The sequence below is a fragment of the Salvelinus sp. IW2-2015 genome, linkage group LG31 (assembly GCF_002910315.2).
Source record: "Salvelinus sp. IW2-2015 linkage group LG31, ASM291031v2, whole genome shotgun sequence".
Taxonomy (NCBI): domain Eukaryota; kingdom Metazoa; phylum Chordata; class Actinopteri; order Salmoniformes; family Salmonidae; genus Salvelinus; species Salvelinus sp. IW2-2015.
Genome location: NC_036870.1, coordinates 6,311,643 through 6,338,134, shown reverse-complemented (window position 1 = coordinate 6,338,134; position 26,492 = coordinate 6,311,643). Strand labels below are relative to the sequence as shown.

Here is a 26,492-nt window from a genome sequence, read left to right as displayed (position 1 = left end):
AAAATAAAGGAAATAAGGTCAGGAACGTGACAGGTAGAGCTAGAAAATTCTAGCCCCTTGGGTGCTGCCATAGAGTTACATTAGAAGTGCCCGTCCAAGAAGGCTCAATGTCATTGGCCACAGATAAAATGACGTCAAATCACGTTATATGTACAGTAGCTTTGATTGGACTGATTGTACTCATGTCAACATCATACTTTCAAAATCTTAACTAACAGTCATCATCGTGAGATTTAATGGTTAAAGACCTGGAGAATAAACCCTCCTCCTCACAGCTGCTAATGTCCCTTAATGTTGATGATGTGGTTGTTACTGACAAGAAACACATGGCTGAGCTCTTTAATCACCACTTCATTAAGTCAGGATTCCTACTTGACTCAGCCATGCCTCCTTGCCCGTCTAACATTTCCTCATCTCCCACCCCTTCTAATGCGACTATCCCCGATGCCTCTCCCTCTTTTTCCCCTGCCCCGCTGCAAAGTTTCTCCCTGCAGGCAGTCACTGAGTCCGAGGTGCTAAAAGAGCTCCTTAAACTTGACCCCAAAAAACCATCTCGGTCAGATGGTTTAGACCCTTTCTTCATTAAGGTTGCTGCCCCTATAATCGCCAAGCCTATATCCAACCTTTTTAACCTGTCTCTCCTTTATGGGGAGGTTCCCATTGCTTGGAAAGTAGCCACGGTTCATCCCTTATTTATAGGAGGAGATCGAGCTGATCCTAACTGTTATAGGCCTATTTCTATTTTGCCCTGTTTATCAAAAGTGTTGGAAAAACTTGTCAATAATCAACTGACTGGCTTTCTTGATGTCTATAGTATTCTCTCGGGTATGCAATCTGGTTTCCGCTCAGGTTATGGATGTCACTGCAACCTTAAAGGTCCACAATATGTCACCATTGCCCTTGATTCTAAGCAATATTGTGGTGCTATTTTTATTGACTTGGTCAAAGCTTTTGATACGGTAGACCATTCTTTCTTGTGGGCCGGCTAAGGAGTATTGGTGTCTCTAAGGGGTCTTTGGGCTGGTTTGCTAACTACCTCTCTCAAAGAGTGCAGTGCATAATGTCAGAAAACCTGCTGTCTCCGCCACTGCCTGTCACCAAGGGAGTACTCCAAGGCTCGATCCTAGGCCCCACGCTCCTTTCAATTTACATCAATAACATAGCTCAGGCAGTAGGAAGCTCTCTTATCCATTTATATGCAGTTGATACAGTCTTATACTCAGCTGGTCCCTCCCCGGATTTTGTGTTAAATGCTCTACAACAAAGCGTTCTTAGTGTCCAACAAGCTTTCTCTACCCTTAACCTTGTTCTGAACACCTCCAAAACAAAGGTCATGTGGTTTGGTAAGAAGAATGCCCCTCTCCCCACAGGTGTCATTACTACCTCATCTGAGGGTTTAGCCTTAGGTAGGCCTCATACAAGTATTGGAGTATGGCTAGACGGTGCATCGTTCTTCTCTCACGACATATATACTGCAGGCTAAAGTTAATCTAGGACTTGGTTTCTTCTATCGATATCGCTCTCTTTTACCCCAGCTGCCAAACTAAGCTGATTTCTAGGATGACCATCCTACGCCTGCTAGATTAGGGTCGCTCCTTTTTCTTCATTCGCTGCAGCTAGCGATTGGAATGAGCTGCACACAAACACTCAAACTGGACAGTTTTATCTTCAATCTCTTCATTCAAGACTCAATCATGGACACTCTTGCTGACAGTTGTGGTGCTTTGTGTGATGTATTGTTGTCTCTACCTACTTGCACTTGCGCTGTTGTCTGTGCCAATATGTTTTTATATGTTTTATGCTACTACATGTTGTGTTGCTACATGAGGTTTTAAGTGCCTTGCAAAGGTATTCATCCCCTTCGCATTTTTCCTTTTTTGTTGCATTACAACCTGTAATTTAAAATACACAAATAGTCCAAATGGTGAAGTGAATTAAAAAATAATTTAACGGAGAGTGGTGCGGCATATGTATTACCCCCTTTGCTATGAAGCCCCTAAATAAGATCTGGTGTCAACCAATTACCTTCAGAATCAATAATTAGTTAAATAAAGTCCACCTCTGTGCATCTAAAGTGTCACATGATTTCAGTATGTATTACTTGTTCTGAAGGCCCCAAGGTCTGCAACACATTATGCAAGGGCACACCAAGCAAGTGCACATGAAGACAAGGAGTCTCCAAACAGGTCAGGACAAGTTGTGAGAAGTACAGATCAGGTTGGGTTATAAAAAATATCAGAAAATTTGAACATCCACAGAGCACATTAATCCATTATTAAAAAATTGAAAGAATGATGGCACCACAACAACCTGCAAGAGGGGCACCCCAAACACCTGACCGCCAGGCAGGAGGGCATTAATCAGTGAGGCAACAAAGAGGCCAAAGATACCCTGAAGGAGCTGCAAAGCTCCACACGCGGAGTTGGAATATCTGTCATAGGACATTTAAGCCGTACATCCCAGAGCTGGGCTTTACGGAAGAGTGGCCAGAAAAAAAGCCATTGCTTAAAGAGAACATAAGCAAACACGTTTGGTGTTTGCCAAAGACATGTGGGAGACTCCCAAACATATGGAAGAAGGTACTCTGGTCAGACGAGACAAAATTTTGCTTTTGGCCTCAAGGCCAACACCTCTCATCACCCAGTGAAGCATGGTGGTGGCAACATCATGCTGTGGGATGTTTGTCATCGGCAGGGACACTGGTCAGAATGAATAAATGATGGATGGCGCTAAATACAGGGAATCCTTGAGGGAAACCTGTTTCAGTCTTCTGAGATTTGAGACTGGGACGGAGGTTCACCTTCCAGCAGGACAATGACCCTAAGCATACTGCTAAAGCAACAGTTGAGTGGTTTAAGGGGAAACATTTAAATGTCTTGGAATGGCCTAGTCAACGCCCAGACCTCAATCCAATCCTCTTTTCCAAGTTTAAAATGATATACATTCAACATTGGCCATGCTGTCAATGAATCATGATTTGTGCCATGCTCAAAACAACTGTTAACTCAGAATTGCGAAAACTTGACTTCAGTGAGTTCAAGACAACTGGGAAGTCGGGAATAAACAAGCTCCGACTGGGAAAACACGTTTTGAAAGGTCATCCAACTCGGAGTTGTAAATCCGGCCTCTTTCTAGAGCTATGACCTGAAGATCAATGACGTCATCATGATCTTGATTTCAAAAATCATGATTTTTCCGAGTTCCCAGTTGTTTTGAAAGCACCATAAATCCAGAGAATGCCAGACTTTGATGACAAAATGTGCCCATGAAGAACCGCCGTGCCACCTTCCTGTTCAAGTGAACACAGCACAACAAGGTGAGTCCAAAAATGTACTGTATGCTGCTGCATAAATGATGTAATATGCCAGGGAGATACGAATACTGTAGCTAAGAAAGTAATACTAAGTGTGTGTTGCGTAATAAGCCCATGTGCCTCACCCTAATAGTTTGGTCTATTTTCCCCTCTTAATTTTGCCTACTGTTCCCAGTCCACTTACAGTTTCAATTGTTCTGCCTGCGGCTATGTTCACTGGACGTGCTACCTTGTACCGTACCTGCTGTTTTCGACTCTCTCCACCCTACCCCACCCCACACACACATCTGCTGTCTCGACCTCTGAATGCTTGGCTATGTAAAACCAACTGACATTTACTCCTGAGGTACTGACCTGTTGCACCCTCTACAACCACTGTGACCTTTATTTGACCCTGCTGATCCTCTATGAACGTTTGAACATCTTGAGGAACAATCTGACCTTAATGGCCATGTACCCATATAATCTCCTCCTGGCACAGCCAGAAGAGGACTGCCCACTCATCAGAGCCTGGTTCCTCTCTAGGTTTCTTCCTAGGTTCCTTTCTTTCTACGGAGTTTTCATAGCCTCTGTGCTTCTACATGTGCATTGTTTGCTGTTTGTTTTTTTTGGGCTGGGTTTCTGAATAAGCACTTTGTGACATCGGCTGATGTAAAAAGAGCTTTATAAATACATTTGATTGATTCATATAAATATGGCCATGCGCCAAAAAAAAGAAGACAGTCTTCCCTAATCTTAAACAGCACCGACCGCCACTGTGTCTCTCAACATGGTGTTGCAAGTTTGCAAACTTTGCGGTAATGATAGGGATGCCCTCATGCATTCCCTCATGCATATTGGAGTGGCCTGTTAAAGACTGCAGTGGACTAGTCGATGCATACCGTGTAGTTTAGCACAATAGAATCCTCTATTTGAAATTAGATGTAATTGAATTAGTTTGCCAAGGATATATTTTGGGAAAGCTTGATAATTGTTCAAGTTTCAAATGATCATGTATTATTATAAAACAATGATCCTCAACTGATCCCAATTTTGGTAATTTCTCACTTGTACTCTGCAATACTCCAGAGTCCTTTCCGTATTGCGATTGAAATCAAATCTGCAACAAAGCGGTAATAATGATGTGTAGTATTAATACTATTAGCATTTGTATAAATGTTTTATATATCCAACATCCAGCAAAGAAATAACACCAACAAACCAGCATCCCCTTTGGATATTAGCATCCCCTTTGGATATTAGCATCCCCTTTGGATATTAGCAGAATGACATGGCAGGACACCAACACTTCTTCCTTCAGGCTGTCATTGAGAAAGCTCAAAACAATCCCCCACAATCCAACATTGTGCTTATTAATGAGCCTTGGCCAATCTAATTTGCTCGAGTTATTCCAACAAGAGCCAATCAGATCGGCACAGTTGGCCTTCAAAGTCTGTAAGGGCCCGCATCGGTTGCGCAGATGTTTGACCCCGGAGATGAAATACAGCCCGTTACATGACACGCTAAACGTTTCTGCCGAGAAACAGAGACAGCAGAACAACTGTACTCACGCAGGAAAACCCGTATTTTCCTCTTGAAGACTGCTGCCTCGGATCACCCTACTTATCAGTTAAGCACATAATGGACTTGACATGACAGGATGCAGATGTCAATTGAGGTGGATTATCTGGTAAATTGTCTGGGAAATACACAACACACCCAGTAAATACAGACAAAAAGTATTTTAAGGTTCGGACGAGTGTCATGCGGAGAATCCCTCTTTATGACATGTCTTGGCGATGTTTCTGTGTGCGGTCGAAAGGCTGTGTAAATGTCTTCTAAATACACAGCTTGTGTCTGTTCTTTATCAGAGCAGTAGCAGGCTACATCCTGGATTGTGTGGGTCAGGAACAGAAGTTAAACTGCCAGGAACTCAAGCTGTGTTTTGTGATATGAGAGGTATAATAGAGTATCTGCAAGAACTTCTGTAGTCTTAAAGGGTCAGAGTCGTTCTTCAGCATGTGTCACAGATGAAGACTCACTACACCCACCCTTCCACTACCCACACACCCACCCACACACACACACACACACACACACACACACACACAGCTGTGTTTTCGTGAAATTTCAGGACTTTTTGTAGTGTAATTTTTTTTTTTATCATATTTTCCCTAACCCCAAAAACCGTAAACCTAACCCTAAACCTTAACCCCAAAACCCTAACCCTTAAGCTTAAAATACATTTGAACAAATTCAGTACCTGAAAAAAAACTTTTAAAAAAAGTTATCGCTTTCCATCACTTTTCAGGACATTAAGGTGAAATGTTATGATATTGGGGTCCAGATAATGTAGGAAAACAAGTGCACACACACACACCCACACACACACACACAACTCCCTACACTATTTCATCACCCCACTACCATGTCTAATTTCAGCATGTTCATCCAACCCACCTTTGATTCAGATAAAACCACTGATTAGAGCTATGACTCTCCACTACATAATACAGTATTGGATTAGTGGCTTAGTTGAATTCCCAACAGTGATATAGTCACTTCTTTCCTCTTCCGCTCCGTACAAATCATCCATTTACACAGCTGTCTAAATACAGGAGTCATGTTCATGTTAAAAGACTTGCTCCAAGAATACACACCACTGACCAGTGTCTCCACTTCGTGAATCTAACCTGAAACCACACAGCTACAAGCAGATGTGTCAGTCAATTACAGTTTGAGTGTCACGTCCTGACCATAGAGAGCATTTCTTTTCTGTGGTAGAGTAGGTCAGGGCGTGACTAGGGGTTGTTCTAGTTTATATTTTCTATGTGGGGTTCTAGGTTTATTTTCTATGTTGGGGTTTTGGTATGATTCCCAATTAGAGGCAGCTGGCTATCGTTGTCTCTAATTGGGGATCATACTTAAGTAGCATTTTTTCCACCTGTGGGTTATGGGATATTGTTTATGTTTAGTTGCCTGTTAGCACTGCATTGTCGTCACGGTTCGTTTATTCTTTTGGTTTTTCTAAGTTTCACTTTCTCTAATAAAATATGTGGAACTCGACGTGTATATATATCAAATATATTTTGATTTGTTTAACACTTTTTTGGTTACTACATGATTCCATATGTGTTATTTCATAGTTTTGATGTCTTCACTATACTTCTACAATGTAGAAAATAGTACAAATAAAGAAAAAACATTAAATGAGTAGGTGTGTCCAAACTTCTGACTGGTACTTTATATAGATATATATTTTTAAAAGCCTTTCCAACCTTTCTCATAGGAGAAAACAAAACTTGACGAAGACTTGTTACCCGCCTACTCTCTCTTGATTGACGGCAATGGGTCTCAGGAAATGATTTTGCTTAACAGAACATGTGTCAGAGCACAGAGCAGACATATTGGCATGGTCCTCTGACAGAGTTCCTTGGCTCTGAGAGTCCATCTTTGGTGAGAAAAAACTCTTAGGCATGTGATAATGTGGGTTAGAGAAAGGCAGGCCACAGAATGAGCTCCTAATGATGCAGGTCACAGCAGGAAAGAGAGGCTTGACACTACAGCATTTCTGCTCTCTTACCAAGAGTGATTTCACAATTCACAATGACACACCCTCGAGTGTGTTTAGGCACACCTACTCCTTTTTTAAAACTATTTTCTACATTGTAGAATAATAGTGAAGACATCAAAACTATGAAATAACACATACGGAATCATGTAGTAACCAAAAAAAGTGTTAAACAAATCAAAATATATTTTATATTTGAGATTCTTCAAAGTAGCCACCCTTTGACTCTCTCAGACCCTATTCAATTCCCAGTTGGGGAGAATTGTTAGGGGTTGAGTGGTGAGAAAGATAGTGGTGATTGGATCTGAGAAAGGTAGTCATGGAGTGGGTGGATCGATGAGGAAGACACCAAGGTGTATGGTTTGGAGTCATTGACTCTTTTTGATCATGGAATAAATATTCAACCCGCTTCCAACATTAGTTGACGCCAAGCATGCTAATGACATCATTGCACAAATCTGAACTTTGAGATGTAAGATTACGCTTGCCAAATCACCTCGTCAATAGACAATGCCTTGTGGCCTTGCAATGCCAGTCACTCAACCTAAAAATAGAACTCCACAAAACACACTATTCTAGCGACACGGCACGAGAAAACAACATTACGTTACCCCTCCACCCAACCAACCTTCCAGAGACATCCATCTCAACCCACCCCAGCCACGGTGCCCCTAGACAGGGGTTCCATGATACTGGTCCACCCTGCCCTTCCTGTATGTGTCCGCTGGTTCACTATGTCTTTCACCAGTACAGCTGGGGCCTTGGTTGATTTACAGGTACCACATGTGTAGGTTAGACTGAGCAGCCCTGCAGGCAGCAGGCCTGCAATACTGTAACATACAACGTCTTTGGGTTAATATGCTTTCTCTCCACCAAAAGGCCTGCCATAGTAAGCGCAGCAGGCCTCTGATAATTCTGACAGAGAAGAATGTATCACACCGTACTGTATGATCACAGGAGGGAAGACAGTGGGCATAGTGCATTGCATACACACAAGGAGGGACACTGTATCTGAGACATGCAGCACAGGACTAGGACCAGTGGGAGGGGAGTTATGTAGCCTACATGATGGTGCGTCATTGGGCTGTACCTGGGTCAGCCCTTAATGACCTGGTTGTTGGTCTCTCTGCTCCTGTTATACTGTACATAGCTGCTCTGAGGCTTGCAGGTGCTTCCCAGACAACTTTGTCTACAATTATCTCTCTTTATTTCATTCATGTTGACCCAGAACAGATTTACACAGGCAATCACTGCTGAAAGTGTAACTTTCTCGGGAGGTCTCTTCCAGTGTGTTATGTCTTCTTCTCTCCCTCTAATCTCCCTCTTCTATTTTGTCCCCTTTTTCTTGTCATCCTCTACCTCCTCCTCTCAGACTGTTCCTGAAGAGTCACAGTGGGACAGCGGGCAGGCAGAGCAGTCTGGTGATCCACGGGGCAGACTTCAGCACCAAAGACATGGACAACGACAACTGCATCTGCAAGTGTGCCCTCATGCTCACAGGGGGTAAGTACCAGGGTGTCCCCATAGTGCACCACACTGCATTGTTGAAAATATTGTTTACCAAGCTACCAATGACTTCACAATGGAAGAAGTTAAGCAAAAGTAAAGCTACCCTTAAAGTTACATTGAAAAAGTAACTACAAAATACTTAGTGATAAATTATCATATCTAAATTTGAATGTCAGACTACATATTGCAAGACCATATCACTCTGGGGTCAAATGTTAACAGAATGTGTAATTTAGCCTATTAAACACAAAAACTATGTTTGAAGTGAGGATTAGGCAGGTCTGATGCTGAAAAAACAAAAACATTCTTGCCTACTTTACCCATATTTAATTGTATTTTTGGCAAAATAATAAGTGTGTATAGTTCCAGTAGTTAGCTACACTGCTACATGGCAAAAAAAGCGTAATTAACTACTGAAAACACTATCAAGATGTGAATTGAGTTCAACTACCACCAAGCTACTACATGTAGTTAAATGTAGTTAAATTACTAGTTGAACTATACTGAACAAAGATATAAACGCAACATGCAACAATTTTAAATATTTTACTGAAATAGAATTCATATAAGTCAATTTAAATTAATTAATTAGGCCCTAATCTATGTATTTCACATGACAGGGCAGGGGCCCATCTACTTGGGAGCCAGGCCCACCCACTGGGGAGCCAGGCCCAGCCAATCAGAATTAGTTTTTCTCCACAAAAGGGCTTTAATACAGACAGAAATGCTCCTCAGTTTCATCAGCTGTACGGGTGGCTGGTCTCAGTTAATCCCACAGGTGAAGAAGCCAGATGTGGTGGTCTGGGCTGGCGTGGTTACACATGGTCTGCGGTTGTGAGGCCAGTTGGATGTACTGCCAAATTCTTTTAAACGATGTTGGAGGCAGCTTATGGTAGAGAAATTAACACTCTATTCTCTGGTAACAGCTCTGGTGGACATTCCTGCAGTCAGCATGCCAATTGCACACTCCCTCAAAACTTGAGACATCTGTGGCATTGTGTCGTGTGACAAAACTGTACATTTTAAAGTGGCCTTTTATTGTCTCCAGCACAAGGTGCACCTGCGTAATGATCATGCTGTTTAATCAACTTCTTGATATGCCACACCTGTCAGGTGTTTGGATTATCTTGGCAAAGGAGAATTGCTCACTAAAAAGGGAAGTAAACAAATTTGTGCACAACACTTGAGAGAAACAAGCTCTAGGATCTTTTATTTCAGCTCATGAAACATGGGACACTTTACATGTTGTGTTTGTATTATTGTTCAGTATACATAAAGTTCACTACTCCCCAACACTGCCACACTGTGACATGGTACAAAGAGAACCCAATAATGTACTATTTAGTGATGTGGTAGGGGAGACCCAATAATGCACCACACTGAGAGATGGCACAAGAAGAGTCCCCACAAACCACTACATCATGGCAGAAAGGAAGATTTATCTTTGTAATGCATCCTGGTCAATTGTTGTAGAGAACTTGGTTCCACTACAAGACTAGCCTGACTCCTCCTAGCTCAAACCCTGAGACTGGGTTGTGTCATTTTAACACGGACCTGTGCATGTGGCACTGTACCACAGTACAGCGTAATGAGGCGTGTGCGGAGCTTACTGCATCTCCTAACTTCTGCACTCCCACTACAACACATTTGGGGTTTCAGATTAGCACCATAAATGTCCACGGGCCGGGTACCAAGTGTCAGGGAGATTCAACATGACTCTAATTCTCTGGCTGTGTAAGTGGAGCAAGGTGACCCTACTCACTGTATGACAGTTCCCCAGTGGAGGACTGGGCTTGTAAACCGTTTATGGTCGGTGGCAAGAGAAGACAATATCGGGGATCGGGGAATTCTGTCCAACCCGATCTAAGGACTGCGTATTTCCCCTAATTCAACAAGCCAGTCTCACAATCCAGCAGTGTGTTTAGCAGAGCACTGACATAGATTGTTTTTACCATATTCACTGTAATAACATGTATATATTATCAGTGAAGTAGAAACAGCAAGAAAAACATTAGTAACCAAAGAGGAGAAAAACAAACAGTGCCTTCAGAAAGTATTCACACCCCCTGACTTTTTCCGCATTTTGTTGTTTTAAATTCATTTAAATGGATTACTTTTGGATTAAATTGAAATTGTGTGCCACTGATATATACACAATACCCCTTATGTCAAAATGGAATTATTTGCGAATTCATAAAAAAAATCTGAGCTGAAATGTCTTGAGTCAATAACTATTCAACCCTTTTGTCAGGAGTAAAAATGTGCTTAACATGTCACATAATAAGTGGCATGGACTAACTCTGTGTGCAATAATGGTGTTAAACGTGGTTTCTAAATGACTACCCCATCTCTGTACCCAACACACAATTATCTCTAAGGTCCCTCAGTCGAGCAGTGAATTTCAAGCACAGATTAAACCACAGACCAGGGAAGTTTTCCAATGGGTCACAAAGGGCACCTATAATATATATGTATATATATATATATATATATTATTTTTTATAAAGACATTAAATACATTAAATATCCCTTTGAGCATGGGGCACTTATTAATTACACTTTTTACATGTTGTATCAATACACTAAGTCACTACTATGATACAGGCACCCTGCCTAACTCGGTTGCCGGAGAATAAGGGAAGTGTCACTCCTGCTCTCCCTCTCTGGCGCTCGAGGGCGCCAGGCTGCCCAGCACTACGCTCTCCTGCCACCATCATTATGCACACCTGTTTCCCTCGTCACGTGCATCAGCGATTCATTGGACTCACCTGGAGTCAATCACCTGAGTTATTACCTCCCCTATATCTGTATGTTCCCCAGCTCTGTTCCCCGCTTCTGCATTAATTGTCGTATGTCGTGGTGTTACCCAGTTCTGATGCTGTTCCTGTCCTATGTCTGTGCAAAATTAAATCTCACTCTCCATACTTGCTTCTCATCTCCAGCGTTGGTTCTGACAGGAACCACTCAGGGATTTTACCATGAGGCCAATGGTGATTTTAAAACAGTAACAGAGTGTAATGGCTGTGATAGGAGATAACTGAGAATGGATCAACAACATTGTAGCCTTGTGGTTAGAGGGCGACAGGTAGCCTAGTGGTTAAAGCTTTGGGCCAGTAACCGAAAGGTTTATTAGATCGAATCCCTGAGCTGACAATGTAAAAACCTTTAATATTTTTTGAAGAACAATGGGCAAATACTGTACAATCCAGGTGTGCAAAGCTCTTGCAGACTTTCCCAGAAATATTCACATTATATGCAGGGAATTTAAGTCTTCTGAATGCCAATCCCAACAGAGCTTATTTGAGCCCATGCACATCTACTCTTTCTCGAAATACCATTGAGAGTTAACAGGTCCTTAAAACTAACCTCTCAAAGCAATTCATGATGACAGAAGTGAGTGCTACGGGGCGATAGTCATTTAGTTCAGTTACCTTTCCGTTCTTGGGTACAGGAACAATGGTGGACATCTTGAAGCAAGTGGGGACAGCCGACTGGGATAGGGAGAGATTGAATATGTTTGTAAACACTCCAGCCAGCTGGTCTGCGCGTGCTCTGAGGCCGTCTGGGCCGGCAGCCTTGCGAGGGTTAACATGCTTAAATACCTTTGCAATTATGTCTAAACAACTGCTCCATTGCTGCTGTTGGAGTTCACTGTGGCATTCTGTCAAGGTTCAACATTGCAGAACCAGAATAGAGAAACTCAAAGTTTACAGTCTAGGACCTTCTGGTGTAAAGTTTCTGCTTTCTTTTAGCTTTAAGCAACGGCGTTTCATACATACTAATGTCTGTCTTTGGTTGTTTTAAACTTTTTGTCATAGGGGCTTATAAAATGATCTAATTCTCTCCATCTGTTCTTTGCTCTGCCCAGGTTGGTGGTTCGATGCCTGCGGCCCGTCCAACCTCAACGGAATGTACTTCACCAAAGGGCAACACGTCGGGAAGCTAAATGGCATCAAGTGGCACTACTTTAAGGGTCCCAGCTACTCGCTACGAGCAACAACCATGATGATTCGTCCGCTGGACTTCTCATAGACATCGAGTGCGTCCAGAATGGCACCCTATTCCCTATATTGTGCAATACGTTTAAATTAGTGCACTATATAGGGAATAGGATGGCATTTCAGATGCAACGTTAGAGTTTCTCCCCACACTCTCTGTAAGGCCAATGGGACAACTATATTAGGAGGAATGCTTCCTGCTTTACCCTGTTACTATCGTCTCACCATAACAACTTTGGAGTTTGTCCGGAGGGGAACTCTACACCACCTGGCTGTTGCTTGGTAACGTTACTCCAGGAGTCAGCCTGGAAGTGTGGTTGGAGAGAAGAGGGCTTGTGGATTGAGAGAGGATCTCGTCTTATCATAGAGCTAAACTGTGAGTGATGAACTCCTTGCGAAGTTGGAGGACAAACTGCTTCGCTCTTTTTTTATATTTGACGCATGAACTCAAGTAGAGTTCAGCTCTCACCCCAGGCCTGTGGACTCTCACCCCAGGCCTGTGGACTCTCACCCCAGGCCTGTGGACTATTGGGGTAGACTTCTCTCCTTTTTGGGAACTGACTGCAACATTGCAGCTTTGTCTGTATATGTAGACTATATGAGAGACTACGCAACTACCCATAGACTACATGACAGACTGCATAGACGCCTTCAGACTACACGACTCCCTATGCGCATCTGGAATGTTCTCACAACCAAATGGGAGATATAGGCATTTTTATAGAGGTGTTGCACCAAGACATTGGGACATTGAACAATGTTTTGTATTTCATGCTTTTTTATTCCTATATAGCCTAATACATTTGCAATGACATTATGTTTTTTTTTACATAAGTCACTCTGGATCGTTTCTGGAGAGGAAAAGTCACAAGGTCACAAGGTCACCGTCAGTATAAAATGTTGGTCTTATATGTACTGCGGACTCCAAAGTCAGTTCTGAGAACCAGCCTGGCTCAGTCAATGGTTTTGCTGCCACTTATATAGTTGTTGTCCTGCCAGAGTGCGCTGATTATTTTCAAAGTTCAAAATGCCACGTTATTATTGGATTTGGCAACTGACAGAGATTTATCTGCATTTGGTATTGGCTGACAAACAATGGCTGCCAAGGCAAAAAATGTGGTGATCTTCTTTCCTCATTTAAATATGAAAAATAATATACTGTAATGAATACAGATGCATATATATATATATATATATATATATATATATATATATATATATATATATATATATATATATATATATATATATATATAATATTAAAGCATTGCCATACCGTAACTAGTAAAACTGTGTATAAGAAGGACAACATTATGTGTTACACCAAACCAATTGAAGGTAGTGCACATTATGCACTATTTATCTCTAGATGTTGTATGAATATGGTAAGTTTTGCTGTCATCTACCCCCCTAAAGCGTAAAGAAATTGATGGTGTTATTATACATTTTCTGAGCGTTTTGGAACACTTTGAACATCAGATTGTAATTTTTCATTTGAAAACACTGTACAGTATATAGTATTTGGGTACAGCAAAGTGTAGATGATTTGACCCATTCAGACCACATAAATAAAATAATAATACCTAGCCATTGTGTACGCTTGGATCATAGCTTCATAAATGTTCCTTTCAAATGGTACTCCTCAGTTTGCTTTGCTTTCGCGAATCGTTTTTTAAAAAAGGGGAAGAGGTTATGTTATGAATAATCACCTTTTTATGACCGGAGGTGGCTACAGGGCCTTGACAGAAATGTGGTCTGTCCATATTTTGAAACTCTAACCACTGACCAAAAGATAAGTCCCATTTCATTGGAAACACCCCACAACGTCCTTCGAATGTGTCTTTGCTTAGACATACAACCGCACTGAACCCCAGATCCAGACAGGTTTTTTTCTCTCATCATTGCAGCTTAGAAACGGTTGTTTTAATAACGTTTGGCTGAGGCATAAAATGGAGGATTCCTTTAAGTGTACTGTGTGTACTTGTATTGCATTACTACCAGCATGAAACAACAAGAAAGAATGCACGGTTTAATATGCAATGTTACTAAAAGGTGGGCTACATGTTGAGGAAAGACACATGGAACTTGTAAAACTATGAAATGACATGTTTATTAACATACTAAAATTGTATAATTTAAGTGTATATGTAAAATAACTTTCCTGAGGAAAGCCACTCCATTTTGTTTTTAGTCCTCCAGAACCACAGTGGTGTTTTGAAGTTGAGCATAAACCATAGAAGTAATAATAATAAGAGTTGAGAAACGTGCCTTAAATGACTCTGCTTTTACCTCATTAAACTGTAGATTTGATATTTTAATTCAACTACATTTTTTTTGTAACAAGTGGTCGAAATGTCAAGTTGTTAAACTAAATAAAAAGCATGTGATGCACTAATGTTTTCAATCTGGGTATACATTGGCCGTTTTTTTTATGTACGATGTGCTGATTTCGAAACAGACCGCTTTTGGGGTCACATTACAATGTATTCATTCACAAGTCTCTCTCACCACAACATCCTTTGACACATATACACTCAGGTCCCAATGGTTGAATAAACGTTGTTTCAACATCATTTGTCAGCGTATTGTGACATGGAATTTTATCTCAACATACCTCTTTATTTAGGTCGATAGCATTAATGTTGAAACAATGACATTGATTCAAATATACCATTTTATAATCAACATTGAGAACATGGTCAAATAAAATATGTCTAATTAAACATGAAATTCAACACAATTTAAACCACCTAATATATTGAATATAGCATAAAAAAATATTGATGTTTTTTACGTGGAATTTTCGACACAAATTCAATGTATACATAGTTCTTATGATTATGTGGAAATTAGATTGATGTAACAACCTGTTAGTCAAATTAAGTCAATGTATTTAAATTGAAGTTTTGCCCTAATTTCAATGTTCAATGAAAACAGTACTGGTTGACAACTTTTTTCTTTTTTAAATCCAATGTATTTTCCACGTTAATTCCACGTCACAATACACTGACAAATTACTTTGAAACAACGTTGATTCAACCAGTGTGTGCCCAGCGGGGTCCTACATTTCTACCAAACAGAGGCAATTCGCCACTCTCTCTTATAACAATACCTTGTCTTTCACACCAAGTCAAATAGAGGAATGGCACACGAGTGAGTCCTCCTATTAGGCAAATGGTGCTGAGATTATGAGGACCCATGTGCGTAAGGCAGCTGCCTTTGTCTCCACCTCGACTCGGCCCCTTAATACACTGCTGCTCTCTGCCATGACAGATTGCAGAGGTGTCAAATGATGCTGCCGACACCGTTGGTGTCTCTTCATAGTTGACATTTCTGGGGCCTAATCAGAGGTTGAACAAATTACGTCTGCCTGCAAACAGCTGCTTATCCCTTAGCTCCTGGGCTGACCTGACACCCTTACTGGAATGTCCTCCATACAGGGGCTAGGTTGGGGGGGGGGGGGGGTGAGGAAGGGTCCAGACACACAATGAACAGGAGCAATGAGGTCGGCTCCCCCCACTATAGAAGTGCAGGATACAGGATGGACGATGAAGGATGGGGAATCATTCCACTGTGCAGGAGGCATGGATGTTTTCTTCAAAAAGAGGATTTTGATGTCTTCAGAAGTAGACAGAAGTAGAAAGAAGTCCAACTAGGGGCTCACATATTCAGGATGTTAGGTGAAGTGTAGTCTGACCCTAGACCCCCCTCTTAACGCTCCCCGCCTCCTGCCTCCACAGCCTGTTAGCTGTGCTGAAGACGGATCATTTCCTGTTTTCTAAGGGCGGGCGAGGGAGTTGGGCGCCGATGGGGAGGTTGCTGTGCCTGGGCTGCAGACAGTACTGGGCCCAGACCAGATCAGATAAGAGGAAAGACAGTACCTGCAGTGTGAACACAGAGAGGCATCTCAACCCCCTGAGATCACCTACTCACATGAAGAATATGAAAAATAAAGGGAAAACGGAAATTGAGACATCTGTATGAAAACCAGGGGTGAAAGTAAGGCGGTCTGGTACGGCGTCCAGACAAAATAAATAGCGTGGGTATGAGCCTATCACAATAATTAAAACAAAATGTCAAGAAAACTGTAGGCTATTTCCGCATGTCAGACGAATGAAAAATTTGCAAATGGACTTGAAAACGGATTGTATAGCCTACGCTCAACAATGTGATGTGGATAGATGAGAACACTGACATTTTGCCAAGGCAGAGATGAGTGGCCGACACCGAGACACGCGTGGACAGCAGGGGACGTATAAATTCTGGCCTAATGACTATCGCCAAATGTCATTACCCTTTTTGTGTAAAAAATGTCTCTTTCCATTCACCACTGTTTGGAGGCTGGAAATAATTTGCGAGTGGATGAATGTGTGTGGGTAGCCTAGAGAAGGAGCCCTTTGAAGTGATTGTTCTGACAATCAGATAAAAACATCATGACTGTTTGTGTTTATGCCACAAAAAGATAATACATTTTAAAAGTTAAATGACAAATCTTTAGGAGAACCGACAGAGATCCTATTGAATTAATAGGGGTTCTATATGGAATTCTATGATTAGGCCCATAAAAAATACAGGAGGTCCAATACCGGGAAGAAATTAAATCTACTGATGAAAACAAAATGTGTCTGTTGGCCCCCTCATTAACTTTTTAGAAGTCAAAACTCCTGCTAACTTCCGACTTAGATTTCAAACATTATTAGAATGCATATGTCATTGAAGGACAAAAACTGAAAAGTTATGATGTTCAGAATACTAAGAACCACTGGTATTAAAACTCAGAATTGAAAAAATGTTCATTTATTTTTTGATAGCTACAGAAGTTTAGAGGACTTTGCTGTCATAAGTGACAAAACAAATGGAGCCGCTTGCTGTTACATGCTTACGAATAGCCTATATGATGTGTTCGCCAGTTTCTTTATACGGTTTTACCTGGAGAAAAACCCTTTTTGGTTCAAGGTAAAAACCCTTTTTGGTTTCAGGTACTTTAAGGGTTCCAAATAGGGTATAGCCAGTTGGATACAACAGTTGAGTGCCTTCATGTTTGAAGGGTGTGAATTAAAAATGATGTATTTACTTTCTTGGGGGAAATCTATACTGAACAAAAATATAAACGCAACACTTAACAATTTCAAAAATGTTGGTGAGTTACAGTTCATATAAGGAAATCAGTCAATTGAAATAAATGTATTAGGTCCTAATCTATGGATTTCACATGACTTGGCCGGGGCTCAGTCATGGGCAGGCCTTGAAGGGCATAGGTCCACCTGCTGGGGAGCCAGGCTCAGCCAATCAGAGTGAGCTTTTCCCCACAAAAGGGGGGGAAGAAAACAGATGTGGAGGTCCTGGGCTGGCATGGTTGTGTGGCCGGTTGGATGTACTGCCAAAAAAATTAAATGGCGTTGGAGGTGGCTTTTGGTAGAGAAATGAACATTGACTTCTGAAAGCCATCAAATCTTGAGACATCTGTGGCATTGTGTTGTGTGACAAAACTGCACATTTCAGAGAGGCCTTTTATTGTCCCCAGTACAAGGTGCACCTGTGTAATGAAACGTCTATCAGGTAGATGTATAATCTTGACACATAAAATGCTCACTAACAGGGATGTAAACAAATCTGTGCACCAGATTTGAGAGAAATAAGCCTTTTGTGCATATGGAACATTTCTGCAATCTTTTATTTCAGCTCATGAAACATGGGACCAACGTTTTACATGTTACGTTTCTATTTTTGTTCAGTGTAATTTAGCTTTAAACAATGGAACGGGGGCTCTCGTCTATCCATGCTCACGCGCAGAGGCAGTTGCATCACTGCAGTGTTATCTGATTTACCGAAGGAGGCTAATTTAGTCACATCAATAGATTAAATTTACTTAACCAATGGCAGCTGTTTACCACAGAGGGAAATAGCCATCTGTCAAATATTAGTCCACCTTATTTGTAGACAATGAAAAGCAGCTTGTTCAGCGCTGTGTGCGTCCAACGTCGGTCCAGAAATTCAGATTCAATAACAACTACTGCATAACAACGTCTCGGGTCCTCCCCCTGGGGTCCTTAAACAAGGGGAATTTTTAACAAATAGCATTACTAGATTTGTTTGAGATTGTGGCATCTGTCTGTAAGGCATTCCAATGCTTGGAGTCTGTGCAACAAGATGCGCGTGATGCTGCTCCTACACTCTTAACTCCTGAATGACTGACTTGATGTCTGTAGCTGCGCTGAGGTACAGTAACATATTGCAATACAAGACCCAACAGAGTCAATGAAGAAGCTTCTGATCGTCCTCTAGCACAGATACAGCGTAAGACGGTTGGATGCAAATTATACAGCTGATACGGTTTAACCGACTATCAAAACTTATTTAATCCTCTTGTTCCTATGTGGGACACAAGGCTTACACAAGAGAGCGCCACTGCTTCCGATCTTCAGTCTTTTTGAGGGCAGTTTTCCATGACAAGCCACAGTCCTTCATCTCCTTCTCCAAGGTTCTTCGACGGGACTATCAAAACAGATATCCCAGAATGAATCAGTTGCAGGTTTGACAAGGGTTAACCGAGCACTTGAAACAAAGTCTGCTCATAAAATTCATAACATGCAAGTCTACTGAAAACCGTTACATCAAGTATTGACATCAACACACACAAATTCCAAGTCATTCCCTTGTTCATTGCAGCAGACTCTGAAATCCAAAACCTTCTCAGTGGTCTCTGTAGAATTGTAAAGATTAGGTGTTAGGTCATGCATTTTTGGTTAATGGCTCTTAGAAAATGAAAGAATCATTGTTTTCCTCGAAATGTGCAAAGACATTTTTTTTTCTTTTCATTTTATCAGAGACACCAACCATATCAAGTTGATGTACTTCAGAGGTTTGTTACACTTGTGCTGGATCTGTACCATGTGTAAAATAAATATGCACCTCTCATGAAATAAACAATGTTCTTTAAAAAAATCCAAGATCCTATTGGGACACCAATGTCTGCCTGTAAACTGCTCTGAAAACATCAAACGGTCACCACCGATCCTCAATCTTACATTCTTGACTTTTGCTAATAAAGTGGTCGCTATTGGCACACCCTATTGGTTTTTAGAGTAATAGATATTCTTGTCTGGCTATGGGGAGAAAACCCACAAGAATGTTGTGCTAGAGCAACGTTGGGTTGCGTCGGCTTTGAGTAGAAACTCCTGTTTGGTTTAAGCAAAATAAATAGTAAAGGAACAAGAGTATAAACACGAGGTGAGGTTACGGAACCCCCTCTCCGTCTTGAAGAACTCAATAGGTGTTCATCATGACGGATGGTTTGTGGTAGTGGAAACGACAGTTGGTTTAGAATGGCGCTTGAGCGAGGTGAGGCAAGGCGGTGGCTGCTCTTTCCAATGTTAGAGAAGGCTAAATCAGACCCTGGGTAGCCCCTCTATAATGACCCCGAGTCATGTTTTAGGGCTCCGCTGTGACACATTGCTGGGTTTTATTTGGGAATGGCCTTTCTTTATTTGTTTAATTACATGATGACATTTCTACCTTTTTTCAACGTCCGCGACATTCTTTACATTGCAAAGCATAAATGAACTGGTTTGAAACCTGGTTTAAAAAAAACAAGACAAAGCAACACCTCACAACGCCTCTCCCCTATTTGACCTCGGTAGTTTGTGTGTGTCTGTATTGATATGTAGACTACGTGTGCCTTTAAAAAAAATGTGGGGTGTAGTTCTGTCCTTGAGCTGTTCTTGTCTATTAATGTTCTGTATTATGTCACGTTCCATGTTTTGTGTGGACGCCAGGAAGAGTAGCTGCTGCTTTTGCAACAGCTAATGGGGATCCTAATAAAATACCAAACACCAGACTGGTATGGGGGGGATGTTATGACTGTTTTTTGGGGTTTTCACTGAATGTGATGGATGAAACGGGAAACAATGAAAATGTCTGTGTTGCTAGGTGAAAACTTTCAAGTGACTCTGTACATTTCAAAATCAATTACACATCAATGTAGATATTAAACTATTGGGTTGTGTTTTGAATTATTTGGCTCTCTCCAACTCAATAAAAAATGATATATGTGCTGCACGTGTGGACATGAAGGATGAAAAGCATGCGGCTGATTATGAAATGCTCTGGACCTGACAGAGACCCTGGCGTGGCCGCAGATAACGAGGTGTGACGGTTGACAAAGAATCACATGCCCAGAGCAACACCTCTTTACAAGACCCCGTATTACAAAGGAGAAGCCCCTCATCCAAAGGCAACCTCATGCCCCAATTAAAAACGGATTAGGCTGTCGAGCACAGAACACTACCACGGGAACACACTCACAGAGGACAACCAACAAGACCCGGGACTGACGCACTAAAGGAGCGAGGCTGCCAAAGCCTTACAATCACATTCAAACCATTCCTTTCTCGCCTCTGGACAAACAAATGACTGAAACAGAGCCTTTTTCAGTTGAACATTACTTTCCAATGATATCTATCCTTAGAACTTGGGGGACGACAACTGCTTGATTGTAGCCGTAGTGATGAGAACCAGTACAGCAAGGCTTACTTACTTAATCCTCTTCGTACCTTGAGGCACATAAGGCTTAATAACGTAGCAGACAGGGGCCCAGGGCCCTTTATCAGGTGTCATACAGTACCCATACACCGGTGTCCTGTGTGAATTTAAGCTCTCTCTCTCTAACTAACTGATCAGCTATGAAAAGCCAACTGACATTTAGTCCTGAGTTGCTGACCTGTTGCACCCTCTACAACCACTGTGATTATTATTATCTGACCCTGCTGGTCATCTATGAACGTTTGAACTTCTTGGCCATGTACTGTACTCATAGCCTGGTTCCTCTCTAGGTTTCTTCCTAGGTTCCTGCCTTTCTAGGGAGTTTTTCCTAGCCACCGTGCTTCTACGTCTGCATTGCTTGCTGTTTGGGGTTTTAGGCTGGGTTTCTGTATAACACTTTGTGACATCGGCAGATGCAAAAAGGGCTTAATAAATACATTTTATTGATTGATTGATTGAAGTATTACATTGGAAAAGTTCAAGTTCACTTGAACAAATTGCTACCTAAGAAAAAATAATTCAGCATATAAATCAAACACAATGATTTCTGATTATATAGGCCATATTTTAATCAGTTATCTAGAGATTTGTAGTTTTCATAAAAGCACAAATTTTCTCATAGATTTTTTAAATGTTTATCTCAGATGTGACATTAGGATAGAACAAAAATAGCACAATTCACAATTCTCCCAGTAAATTACAGTCTACTGTGTACAGTAAAGAGGACAAAGACAATAGTCGCGTAGTAGGTGTAATTGAGTTGAGAAATTGAGAACGGCATCCCTGGTTTATTGTGAGTGTCACCAAAATGAAAGACACCATGTCCGAGACGGTATAGAAAGCTATAGAAAATGTTACGGTATAGAAAATTCCCCCATTATCTCTGCTCAGCCAGCGGCTCTGGCTGGTTGCTTTTGGCAGAGATGCAATGCTTTGCAAATGGTGGATTGCAAGTGCTCATGCTCGATTTATAATTGAGTTTTTAGAACGTGGAATAATATTAGTTTGAAAAGTATTTTCAAACTAGGTCAGAACCAATGCTGCTTGATCAAAACCAAGGCTTAAAGGGATAGTTCACCCAAATTACAAACTAACATATTGATGTTCTTACCCTGTAAGCAGTCTATGGAAAAGGGATGACAGCAATCCATGTTTTGTTTTTGTTTTCCCAGGCATTGTAGCATTTTTGGCACAAATCCCATTCAAGTCAGGGTGCCTATATTAGCATTTTACGCGTATCATGTCCAAATCATCTGTGACTTTGTTGAGCTACACAATCAATTTTAGATACTTTAGGACAGGGTTTCCCAAACTTGGGATCACGAAACCATGTGGGGTTGCCTGATTTGAAAATGGGGTCACGAGAGATTGGTTCGTAGATACAGGGTTCGGTCAGTAACATCCGGTAGCCACTAGTTTACAAACTGGTCGCTCTGGATGGAGTCTGTTCCATTATTATTTTACCACTTTACCACTGCGCCATTCGGGAGCCAGATTACTGAATGTGTTGTAGAGGTTGAGCGGCTACACTGTAAGTATATTGTATGTTTTAATATTCAATAAAAAAAATGTTTTATTATTAATAAATATCAAAAAGGGGGTTCTGTTTTCTTCATACAAATGTGGCTCTAACTTGTTTAAGCTACAAAATATCATGACCCCATCACTGAATGATAAGACTCTTATGAATACATACGTTTCCCTCAGCAATCCATGCTTCCCTGCTTTAGGATGATTTGGACATGAAAACCAAAGCATGGATTGCTTTTATACCTTGCCCATAAACTGCTTATGTAGCACATGGCGATGTGTGAAACTTTCTCTTGAGCCTGAAGTGTCCCTACTTGCACCGCTGAATACAGTAGCTACTTTTTCATGTGGTGCAACTGGTAAGGTGCTATGGAAGGGCGGTCACATGTGCTAGCAAAGAGGAGGTCCTGGGTTTGAGCCTTGGTATGAGCCGAAGCGGGACACGCTAAGCAATCCGCTTGACGTCCTTTACAGATGGTGCCAGTGACTCGGATGTGCAGTGGTGCTCAGATTATTGCTGTGGAGTAAGTTTTGGAGGTGAATGTAGCACACGGGGTTGTGTAAAACCCTTGTCCATGCCCCGGGCGCTGCTGGAGAGACACGGCACTCCGTCAAAGCAACCTAACATAAATCACGTAGCGGCTACATTTGAGGATATCTTAGGTTAACAGTACCTTCGGAAAGTATTCTTTACCCCTTAACTTAATTCGCATTTTGTTGTGTTACAGCCTGAATTCAAAATGGATAAAAAATTATTTTTTAAATTGCTCACCAATCTACACACAATACCCCATAATGACTAAATAAAATAAAAACATTGAAATGGAATTCAAGTCTGGGCTTTTGCTGGGCCACTCCAGAACTTTCACATTCTTGAAATGAAGCCATCCCAGCGTTGCTTCAGCTTTATGCCTGGGATCATTGTCCTGTTGGAACGTAAATCTTTGCCCCAGTCTAAGGTTGTTGGCACTTTGAATCAGGTTCTCATCAAGGATTTGCCTGTATTTGGTTCCATTCATTGTTCTCTCTATCCTTAACAGTCTCCCGGTCACGCTGAAAAGCATACCCATTGCGAGATGCTGCCACCACCACGTTTCACGGTAGAGATGGTGTTAAACGGGCGATGAGCTTTTCCTGGTTTTCTCCAGACGTAGTACTTTGCATTCAGGACACAATGTTCAGTTTTTGTCTCATCAGACAACAGAATCTTTTGCCTTATGATCTCAGAGTCTTTCCAGTGACTTTTTGCTAATTGCAGGCGTGCTTTCATCTGCCTTCTTTTCAGGAGTGGTTACTGTCTAGCCACTCTCCCATAAAGCCCAGATTGGTGAAGTGCTGTGGAGACTGTTCTCCCATCTCAGCCAAGGAACAATGATTTGGCATGGGTCCCCAGATCCTCAAAAAGTTCTACAGCTGCACCATCGAGAGCATCCTGACCAGTTGCATCACCGCCTGGTATGGCAACTGATTGGCATCTGACCATCTGACCGTAAGGCACTACAGAGAGTAGTGTGCATACTACAGAGTGCGTACGGCCCAGTAACTCACTGGGGCCAAGCTTCCTGCCATCCAGGACCGAAACTCAGCAAAAAAAGAAACGACCCTTTTTCAGGACCTTGTCTTTCAAAGATAATTCGTAAAAATCCAAATAACTTCACAGAACTTCATTGTAAAGGGTTTAAACACTGTTTCCCATGCTTGCTCAATGAACAATTAATGAACATGCACCTGTGGAACGGTTGTTAAGACACTAACAGCTTACAGACGGTAGGCAAATAAGCTCACAGTTATGAAAACTTAGGACACTAAAAAGGCCTTTCTACTGACTCTGAAAAACACCAACGTGCCTTAGGCATGCTGCAAGGAGGCATGAGGACTGCAGATGTGGCCAGGGCAATAAATTGCAATGTCCGTACTGTGAGATGCCTAAGACAGCGCTACAGGAAGACAGGACGGACAGCTGATCGTCCTCGCAGTGGCAGACCATGTGTAACAACACCTGCACAGGATCGGTACATCCAAACATCACACCTGCGGGACAGGTACAGGATGGCAACAACAACTGCCCGAGTTACACAAGGAACGCACAATCCCTCCATCAGTGCTCAGACTGTCCGCAATAGGCTGAGAGAGGCTGGACTGAGGGCTTGCAGTCCTGTTGTAAGGCAGGTCCACACCAGACATCACCGGCAACAATGTCGAGTATGGGCACAAACCCACCGTCGCTGGACCAGACAGGACTGGCAAAAAGTGCTCTTCAATGACGAGTTGCAGTTTTGCCTCACCAAGGGTGATGGTCGGATTCGCGTTTATTGTCGAAGGAATGAGCATTACACCGAGGCCTGTACTCTGGAGCGGGATCGATTTGGAGGTGGAGTGTCCGTCATGGCCTGGGGCGGTGTGTCACAGCATCATCGGACTGAGCTTCTTGTCTCAACGCTGTGCGTTACGGAGATGACATCCTCCTCCCTCAAGTGGTACCCTTCCTGCAGGCTCATCCTGACATGACCCTCCAGCATGACAATGCCACCAGCCATACTGCTCGTTCTGTGCATGATTTCCTACAAGACAGGAATGTCAGTGTTCTGCCATGGCCAGCAAAGAGCCCGGATCTCAATCCCATTGAGCATGTCTGGGACCTGTTGGATCGGACGGTGAGGGCTAGGGCCATCCCCCCCCCGAAATTGGAACTTGCAGGTGTCTTGGTGGAAGAGTGGGGTAACATCTCACAGCAAGAACTGGCAAATCTGGTGCAGTCCACGAGGAGGAGATGCACTGCGGTACTTAATGCAGCTGGTGGCCACACCAGATACTGACTGTTACTTTTGATTTTGACCCCCCCTTTGTTCAGGGACACATTATTCAATATCTGTTAGTCACATGTCTGTGAAACTTGTTCAGTTTAAGTCTCAGTTGTTGAATCTTGTTATGTTCATACAAATATTTACACAGTTTCTTCAAGTGCAGTCGCAAAAACCATCAAGCACTATGATGAAACTGGCTCTCATGAGGACCACCGCAGGAAAGGAAGACCCAGAGTTACCTCTGCTGCAGAGGATAAGCTCATTAGAGTTACCAGCCTCAGATTGCAGCGCAAATAAATGCTTCACAGAGTTCAAGTAACAGACACATCTCAACATCAACTGTTCAGAGGAGACTATGTGAATCAGGCCTTCATGGTCAAATTGCTGCAAAGAAACCACTACTAAAGGACACCAATAATAAGAAGAGACTTGCTTGGGCCAGGAAACACAAGCAATGGACATTGGACTGGTTTCAAATGTGTATTTTGGTCTGATGAGTGAAATCTGAGAATTTTGGTTCCAACCGCTGTGTCTTTGTGAGACGCCGAGAAGGGGAACGGATGATCTCTGCATGTGTGGTTGCCACCGTGAGCATGAAGGAGGAGGTGTGATGGTGTGGGAGTGCTTTGCTGGTGACACTGTCAGTGATTTATTTAGAATTCAAAGCACACTTAACCAGCATAGCTACCACAGCATTCTGCAGCTATATGCCATCCAATCTGGTTTGCGCTTAGTGGGACTATCATTTGTTTTTCAACAGCACAATGACCCAACACACCTCCAGGCTGTGTAAGGGCTATTTGACCAAGAAGAAGAGTGATGGAGTGCTGCATCAGATGATGATCTTTATAGTTTCTGTCATATCAAAGCCAGAGTTGCTGAAAAAGAACACTACTACTTTGACTGCCTGTCCGCCTCCTGCTATAGCCAACGTTAGCTGCATGTAACTCCCCACTTGAGTTTTGCATTGGAGGGGAAAAAACTATCTGCGTTTTAACCACACACAGGCCCTTTAAATGCGATTTGACCTCTCAGTTGTCATAATAACCATAAACCCTAGTGGTCAAACAGGGAAATGGTTCCAATCGTTTTTTCCACCATAAATTTTTCTAAACACTTAAAATAAGAGTTGTGTTTCGGGCTTACCCTGACTTGACGTTTTGATAACCATGTAAATCTCTCGGACATGGTGACTTTTATCAATATATTTGGCCTAATTTACTCTCAGATTTGAAAAATGCTAATTA

At 42.0% G+C, this 26,492-nt stretch overlaps 1 protein-coding gene across 2 annotated transcripts in view; it reads left to right on the top strand.

Annotated features, from left to right (window-relative positions):
• The window catches only part of angpt1 (angiopoietin 1), a 58,895-nt gene extending 44,121 nt beyond the window's left edge, over positions 1 to 14,774 (top strand). For both annotated transcript variants that reach the window (XM_023976465.2, XM_023976464.2), the window contains exons 8-9: positions 8,236 to 8,366; positions 12,241 to 14,774. In XM_023976465.2, coding sequence (XP_023832233.1) covers positions 8,236 to 8,366; positions 12,241 to 12,404 — 295 coding nt within the window. In that variant the 3' untranslated portion in view covers positions 12,405 to 14,774. The remainder of the gene's footprint in view (positions 1 to 8,235; positions 8,367 to 12,240) is intronic.
• Positions 14,775 to 26,492: the final 11,718 nt, after the last annotated feature.